General features: G+C 58.9%; 1 protein-coding gene across 1 annotated transcript; it reads right to left on the bottom strand.

The window, feature by feature from the left end:
• Nucleotides 1–7,741, bottom strand: JPH4 (junctophilin 4; the record flags this gene model as incomplete). Its single annotated transcript, XM_079698931.1, has 6 exons — nt 7,702–7,741; nt 6,618–7,168; nt 5,089–5,860; nt 1,903–2,021; nt 1,014–1,546; nt 1–84 (listed from the first exon to the last, which is right to left on the bottom strand). Exons 2-6 carry the CDS (start codon nt 6,994–6,996, stop codon nt 1–3), a joined length of 1,887 nt encoding a protein of 628 aa, XP_079555057.1. The 5' UTR covers nt 6,997–7,168; nt 7,702–7,741.
• Between the last annotated feature and the right edge of the window lie 934 nt (nt 7,742–8,675).

Consider the following 8,675-nt stretch of genomic DNA (forward strand, 5'->3'; position numbering starts at 1 on the left):
TCAGGTGAGGAGCTGGGAGAACAGGAATGCCAGGCTGAGGTCCAGGAGGGCCACGGCTCCCACCACCAATGGGTTGGCAGCTCCCTAGAGAGATGGGGGAAAATGCAGTCTCAGTGCCTGAGGACCGGGTCCAGCGACGGGTCCCACCTTCCTGCCCTGGCCGAGGTGGCAAAGCAGAAGGGTCCCAGGCACCTCTCCTCAGAGGCCAGAGCAGGGAAATCTCCAACCTTTGCTTTGGATTGCAAAACATTCCTCTGCTCCCAGGCAGGGCCCCACCTTCCCTCTGGCTCCCTCAAGTCAGCCCATCCTCCCTTCTCCTTCCTCTCCCCTCCCTGCAGCACGTGGCCCAGGCAGAAGGTGCCTGGCCTTAGTATCAGACGTTGGCAGCAGCAGCCTTCACTGCAGTGAAGCAGAGAGGGGATGAAGGGGTGAGGATGTGGTTGCTAGGAAACAGGAGAAGGCCTGGAGTCCAATCAGAGTGGAGGGTACTGGGGAAACTCCACCCCTCCCAGTTTTCTGCCTTCTTCCCTATTTCTCTTCTTCCCAGGAGAGGGAGGGAGAGCCAGGGTAGGGAGGGAACAAGCTTTTCCTTTTTTATTTCTGGGCACCAAAGAGAGAAAGTGTGGAGGTGGGGGTGGAGGTGGAGTAGAAAACCAGGAGCCGGAAATGATATGAAAGGAGAGCAGGCAAAGATGTTCTGGCTGTACTGTTAATTATGCGTAACCTTGGTGAGTTACTGTAAGTGCCTCAGTCCTCCCATGTGTCAAATGAGGGAGTTGGACGTGAAGGTCTCTAAGGTTCCTTCCAGCTTGCAAATTCTCTGTTTTTTTGAGGTGGGATATAGTCCAAGACTGGGCAGGCAAAAAGGAAGCTAAGTGCACATCAAAGCCCCTCAGGGTATCAGAGAGAGGTCTGGAAGGGATGAGAGGCCAGGCTTTGAGGAGAAGAGGGACCAGGAAGGATGGGAGACTCAGAGGGCACAGGGCGGAGTCGGGGAGGGGAGGGTCTCTCACCGGCTGGGCGGGCCTCTCGGACGCAGCAGCCTCCTCAGCCTCTTCCATCAGGCACCCGGCTTCAGGACCCCTCGAGGACAGGCCCCTCAGGACTGGCAAAGCGGTGGGCTCCGGCTCCGAGCGCCCTGGGGTCCTCATCTGGAGCAAGGGCTCTTCATCCTCCCCTTCCTCCTCTCGAAGACTTCCGGAACTGTCGCTGCAGCCTCCGAGGAGTGGGGAGCCATCTCTGGGCTCTGGCCCCTGCAGCCCAGCCTCATCCTCTGCCTCATAGCCAGCTAGTTCTTCTGCCTGCTCACCGGGGCCCCCCCACTCCTCGGGCCAAGCTTTGGGGCTGGAGAAGGGACCTCGGTCCCCTCCAGAAGGCAGTGGGCTCCGGCAGGCAGGGGGTCGCCAGGGTTGGCGGGAGGAGGCAGGGCTGCTGGGCAGTTCAGGGGAGCCCTCTGAGGGGGTCAGTCCATTCTCGTACACCCCAGGGCTGTCCTCATCCAAGGGCTCTGTGTCAGAACCTTCTGAGTCCTGCCTGGGTCTGCGGCCTGGGGCAGGGATAGCTAAGAATCAGAGGGGACGAACTGGCCTTGGGCTGCAGAAGCTACAGCTTTATCCCCCTGCCTGGGTGCCTCCCAGGACTCTGGTACCCCCAGGTTTACAGCCTCTCATCGCCAGACCCCAACCCCCTAGTCCTTGTGACCCTATGTCATAAATTCCTACTTCGCTCCTCAAACAACTGGGCCTGGTCCCCACCCTCTGTCCCCTTAGATCCCCATACCCTGGCTTTTCCGGCCCCAGTCCCCTGCAGGGATTCCCTTCCCCTTTCTCCATGCCCAGGCCCCCCAGCTCCCCAGGAAGCCACCCCCTCCCCCGGCCCCGCCCCAGGCTGCCCACGCCTCACCTGGGGCCTCCAACATGGGCTGCAGGTCCTGGGCTATCAGTTTGGCCATTCGAGCTGCCTCCACAGCCTTCTCGGCGACGCTGCTGGCTGCCACTGCCTTTAGAAGGGCGTCTGCTGCCCTGTCGGGTTCCAGGGACACTGTCTTAACAGACCTACTCCAGTCCCTTGGCCCAGGTCCCCACTGCATCACACCCCCCAGATCTGAGCTCACCTCTGGACTCCTCACCCTTGCTCACACTCTGCCAGCTGCTCCCCTTCCCCGGCAGGGCGGCCGGCCTTTGGTTTCCTCCCCTAGATCTGGGCCGCGCTTGCTGTCATCACACCTTCCTGCTCCTCTCTCACTCTCTCCACCATTCCATCCAGTAGTAACACTTCCCTTCCTCCAGCTGCAGGGCCAGGCCCTCCCCACTGCCCTCAACTCTGTTATTCCATTCCTGTCCTGCTCCCTCCCAGTGACAAATGAGGCCTCCCTCTCTTAGCACATCTCTGCGGCTGCACCTGCTTGGTGCTCACAAGCTATGCCTCTTTGCTGTGTTGCTACCTCTTGTTATGAGAATTCTGCATCTTGTTTTCTTCAGCCACTTCTGTTATCACATCGTTCTCCCTGCCCCCGATCACTGCCACTGCCCCCCCACCCCCATTTCCTCATTTCTGAGCTCTGGACCTGGAGTCAGGGTGGGTCTCCCCTTTCTGCTACTATCTATTCCCTCTCCCTGCTAACATGCATGCTTTCTCACCATTGTGATTACACCTTCTACGAGGTGAGCTCTCAATCTCCCTTCCACAGCCCCCCTTCAACCCTGCTCTGCTCCTTAGTTACAGGTAACCTTGAAGCATTATCAATCCTTTCCCCTCTGTCTTCTCTCAGTTCTCCATCTGATGTCAGATGTTTCCTCAATTTTCCCTTCCCTTTTACCTTCTGCTGTTAATCATAGATGCCTTGTAATTATTATTATTCTTTAACATCTTTATTGGAGTATAATTGCTTTACAGTGGTGTGTTAGTTTCTGCTGTATCACAAAGTGAATCAGCTCTACGTATACATATTCCCATATCTCCTCCCTCTTGCGTCTCCCTCCAACCCTCCCTATCCCACCCCGATGCCTTGTAATTATTAAATTAGTTCTGTAATCTTGACTGAAGGTGGGGCGTAAAGGATCAGAGGTAGAGGTAATCAGATATACTTGCCAGGGGCTTGAATGCATCAAGACCCATGACTCCCCCTGGCCCTGGGCCTGTTTTATCTGGCCTAAGAAAGCAGTCTGGGTATGGGGGTAGGGAGAAGGGTCATGGTGTCCCCTGTCATCTTAAGTCTACTTCCTCTCTATATACCTTGGGAGATACGGCCAGCCTCCTCCTCTCAAACTTGGTGGGTCAAGACTTTTAGAACCTGCTTGGAGGGATCTCAGATAACCCTGCTCTTCTGTCTTAGGGCTTTCAGGATCTATATGCCTAGCCCTGTCCTGAAACTGAGCTGGTCTCAGAGTTTAAGGCAGGGGATGAGGATCACAGTTTGGGGTTGCATTGAGTTCTGTTGGCAGCCAAGGAACTGCAACATTGAAAAGGTCCTGTATTTTTGACTTTGGAGGGTATGGTTGATCAAATCCTAGCCAGTAGACCGAGTCAGTGCTCAGGCATCAGGCCAGGCTCAGGCTACCTGGCAGAGGCACCTACTGCTGGGGCCCTGCTGTTTCCATGGCAACCAGCAGCCAATCAGGTTTGCCAGGCCTGTTGCTGGGGAGACCAACCAGCCTCCTCCCACTGCCTGATCTTTCTGGCTCCTGAGATCAGTTTTTCTTGCACATGCCCCCTCCCCATCCAGCCTGAAGTGCTCCCTGGTGCTCTGCCCTCTCCTTTCCCTGGCTTAAGGCCCTGGACTCTAACCATCCAGACACTCGGATATATCTACAGATAGACATTCTCTGGTTCAGGCATCTACTCTGGATATGACCTGTTCATTCACACACACACACACACACACACACACACACACACACACCCCTTGTCACCCATTTTACAAACTCACTGAAGCATATTTGGACGTATCCTGACTTTTCATCCTCTGAAACACTCTCAAATTCAAACAAGATCCTTCAACTGTGCCCTCCCCTTTAAAGAAAAACCAATATCTAAAAATTCCTATGTGTAAATTGTATAAATCAGGGGCTTATGAACTCCTTACAAACAGATTTTTGGCTTTCTTTAGTCACAAGCCATATGCAGCTATTAAGCACTTAAAATGTGGCTAGTCTAAATTGAATGATGTACTCTAAGTGCAAAACACATATTAGCTTTCAAAGACTTAAGAAAAATGGGGGGGGGATGTAAAATCTCTCCTTAATTATTTCATATTGATTTCAGGTTGAAATGATAATATTTTGGGTATATTGGTTTAAATAAAAATATATTATTTAAATTCATTTCATCTGTTTCTTCATATTTTTTTCATACAGCTACTAGAAGATTCAAAATTATGTACTAGGCTTACATTATATTCCTACTGGACTGCACTGCTTTAGGTAATGAGGTTCCTGATGCATGAAATGTAATCTGATTTGCAGAAAGAAAATTTCATTTATAGGCAAGCCTCCTCCCCTTCAACCTTTATCCGTAGGGTTAAGGGAGGCAGAGGAGACAAAGGTGAGAGGGGCTATCTTTTCAGGTGGATAGATCAGCTGTACGAACTAGACCTTCCCAAGGCCTAAGGCTGAAATGATAGCAGACTGTGGGCTGGCTTGGATGTGGTTACGAATGTACTCTCCCTGTCTCTCTGCCGGGGGCTGCTGCTCCCAGCAGCAGAGTCCTGGAGGCCGGATCAGCTACAAGAAGAGGAAGACTAGCGACACGTCTGAGTTCCAAGAGGTTTCCTGGGCCGGCACAAGGCAGCACTCATTGCTACTCCCACACACAACGACACACATCCCCACAAGACACTGAGACACGCTTACAGTCTAACAGGGCTTTCCTCAAATACCCAGCCACCCACAGTTACACCCACGTCCACCTGTAGCCTCAGATATAAACACCTCAAATACCCAGGGCTACAAATGCCTGGCCCTAGGCCTGCTCTTCCCCACCGGGCCCTAGGCCTTGTGTCTTGGTCCTCCTTTAGGCACCGCCCCCTTCCTTATCCCCAGGGTACCTTCTCCCCTTAACCCCGCTACGGCCTCTGCACCCGGTGCCCACCTGGCAGCGGCGATCTCCTGGCGCTGGCGGGCAGCGCTCACGGCTCGACGGGCGCCCTCGACGGCCCTGTCCACCTTCTCCTTGACTTTGCCCCGCCGAAGGGCCAGAGGAAGAAGGCTGCGCACGCGCCCCCCGTGCACCAGCCGGTTGCGCTTGTACTTGCCCTCCTCGCGGGAGCCGTCGGGGCGGGTGGTGCGCCCGTAGCCGTGCCGCCGGTTGCCCAGCCACTCGCCCTCGTAGCGCAGCCCGTTGGAGCGCTGGCTCACGCCGTAGCCGCTGCGCCGGTCGGCGCGCCATTCGCCCGCATACACCTCAGTGGCCGAGCCCTCGATGAGGGCGGGCGGCGCCGGGGCCGGGGGCCCGCTGGCCTCGGAGCCCGGGGGTCCCGTGCTGCCCACCTCGCTGCTCACCTCGCTGCGCAGGGAGCCCCTCTTGCTGCCCAAGGAGCTTCGGCGCCCGCCCGCCCGGAGCCCGCTGAGCAGCAGCGAGCGGCGGAAGAACCCGCCGGCCGCGGGGGTGCGCTTTCGGCAGGCCGCGCCGTCAGCATCCCCAGGCCCGGCCAGCACGAAGCCTCCCCGGGAGCCGGAGGCCGGGCTGCCTCCTTCGTCGCCGGTCAGGGGCAGGGGCGGGGGCGGCGTCGGGGGATCGCTGTGGCCCGAGTCCAGGGAGGTGCGGCGGGGCGAGCGCAGCAGCGCCGCCTGATGGTAGGGCACACTCTGGCGCACCCCGTAGCCGTGGCGCTTCCCAGCCTGCCACTGGCCCTGGTAGGTGCCTGCGCGGGGCGGGGTAGGAGGGGGAGAAAGAGTCAGGACCCGCCGCTCCTTGCCACCCCCAGCCCCATGCGCCCCTGGAAGCCTAAGAGTCGGGTGGGAGAGGTGGGGTCAACTGGCGTGGAGGTCGGGGAAGGGCACTAGGAGCCGGGGACAGGCCAGGTGGGGTCGGAAGGTGTGGAAGAGCAGAGGGAAGACAGGCAGGTAGTGGGAGATCCGTGGATTAGGGCCGTGCAGGTAGACAGGGGAAAGGGGGAGGGACAGACAGGCTGAGGTGTGTGAAGGACAGACAGTCCAGAGTGTGTGAGGGACAGGTTGACGGGGGTGTATAGATGGCATATGACAAGCAAAGAGAACTGTCAGGGGCTGACTGAGGAAGTGTGAGGGGACAGGCAGAGCAGAGGTGTTAGGGACAGGCAGGTGGAGAGGGGAGGTGTGGTGTGTGGGACAGGCAGACAGGGGGTGTGTGAGGGTTAGGTAGATGCGGGGGGTGAGGCTCAGGCAGACAGGGAAGGGGTGAGGGCAGGCAGGTTGGGGAGAGGGAAAATCAGGCAGGGGACAGACAAATCAGGAAGGCGTGTGTGATGATGGGAGGAGAGCGCAGAAAGATGGGCGCAGGGGCGCATATTGATAGGGAAGGCGTGTAGGATAACAGCGGGGCGCCGGGGGTTTTATGGCTGGGGAAGGCATACGCGGGGCAGGCCAGCGGGGAGGCGCACGCGGACGAGCAGACAGACAGTAGTGGGCAGGGCCCCGCACCTCCGTCGGAGTAGGTCTCGGTGCCGTAGCCGTCCTGGAAGCCGTCCTTCCAGAGCCCGGCGTAGCGCAGGCCGGACACGCTCTCCCACACACCGCTGCGCCCCTTCAGCCCGCCCAGCCACTCGCCGCGGTACGTCCAGCGGCTCTTGCGCTCCACGCCCAGCCCTTCGCGCTTGCCCTGCTGCCAGTGGCCCTGGTAGCTGTGTCCGCCGGGCCCCGTGAAGACGCCCAGTGACTCGAAGCCCTGCGCCCAGCAGCCGCTGTACTCGCCCTGGGCGCCGGGCCCCGTGCACACGCCGTAGCCATGTGCCCGCCCCGCCTCCCAGCCCCCCACGTAGCAGCCCCCGTCGTCAAAGTCGAACTTGCCCCCGGGGGACATGCATGTAGTTGGCGCGGCCTCAGCCCCCCGGTGGCTCAGCGCATCCTGGGGCTGGAGAAGCCGGCTGGGGGCCTGGGAGCCGGGCGAGGCCTGGGGGCGGGGGCAGTTAGACCGGGGCCAGGCAGGGGGCGCCCAGCGCGGGCAGGCAGGGCCGGACCCTCATCCTGAGTGGCTGCGGAGAAAGAGGGGGGAAGTGGCGAGCGAGGCCCCTCCTCTTTGCCCGTCGCTCCCTGGCCCAGTGGCTCCGGAGCCTCAGCACCGCCCCCCAACCCCCCACCCTTCAGCAGCATCTTCCAGCAGCTCCTAAGCTTTGGAGGCACGGGGCTCCCCCATCCCTCCGTTCTTGTAGAGGGCCCCTCCCAGGGCTTGGGGTCCTAACCCCAAGCGGGAGTGCCACTTCTCCAACCTGGAACCCCAAAGTATCGAGTGAGGATGGCAGTTGAGGGGGGGGGGTCCTGAGAGGGGGCTGGGCAGAATCGTAAGCCACCCGCTTCCCTGGCTGCTGTCAGGACCCCTCTGCCCCGGTTCTTTGGCTTCCCTGGCAAAGGTCGGGGGGGTGGGTGGGTTGAAAACGTAGGGGGGAGATCGGAGCAAGGTGGGCAGAGGGTTTGGTGGGGGAAAGGATGGGGATGGGGGAGGCTCTGCAGGGGAAAGGCGAGGGTGCGGATGGGCAGATGGGCAGAAGGGAGGGGGCAGGTTACTCACCATGTGGACTGGGGCTCAGGCTGCCTCCCAGGCACAGCATCCATGGCAGGATACCTCCACTCCCACCTCGCCCAGACAAGACAAGCCCCCTCCCCTTCCGGAGAGACTGCTCCAACGCGGAGAGCCCAGGTGGGGGAGCCGCAGGAGAGAGTCCCCTCTCTCCCCAGCCGGAGGAGCAGGCAGTGGGGGGCGCGCGAGGTAGTGGCAGGGGTAGGGGGAGATGAGAATAGTGTAGGGGAAAAAAATCTGCCTTGGATGGAGGTTAGGAAGAGGAGCTGGGAGCTGGATGGGAAGAGAGAGGGGGCTATCAAGAGGGGGTGTTTTTATTATTTTCTTCTTCTTATGGTTGGGAGAGGAAAAAAAAATCAAAATTCTGATTCCATCCCAGCGCAAATCAATGTTTGCTCCATCCCAGCATCACGGGGGAGGCTGGGCCAGGCAGATTTAAAGGGGCAGGGAGAAGAGAGGAGAGGAGAGGGTGGGGAGAGGAGAAGACGAGGAAGAAGAGACAGTGGCGGTGATAGCGTTGGGGGGCGGGGATGCCTGGGCAGAAAAGGATGGGTGCCTGCTCAACCTGCGATGAGGGAGGAGGCAAGTAGAGAGGAGGATGAGAGGCACAGAGACCCCCAGGGTGGAAAGAAACCCTGGGATGCTGGCAGGGAGTGAGGTGAGGCTGAGGGGAGGGGAGAGGAGCCAGGGGGAGGAGACAGAGCTGAAGATGGGGAGGTTGGGGGAGGTCGAAGCCAGCGGGGGGAGGAGAGATGCTGGCGAGGCCGGGAGAGGGCGAGAGGAATACAAAGAAAGAGGTGCAGGGGTGAGAGCTAAGGCAGGGGGAGATACTGTCGTAGAGGGAGAAAGGGAGGGAGACCCATTCTGGGGCTGGTGAGGGATGGCAAGGAGAAGAGAGGCAGGGGAGGAGGAGAAGGAGGGAGAAGAAATAGATATGGAGACTGAGAGAGCGAAATAAGGGTTGT

This window comes from Hyperoodon ampullatus, assembly GCF_949752795.1.
Source record: "Hyperoodon ampullatus genome assembly, chromosome: 3".
Lineage (NCBI taxonomy): Eukaryota > Metazoa > Chordata > Mammalia > Artiodactyla > Ziphiidae > Hyperoodon > Hyperoodon ampullatus.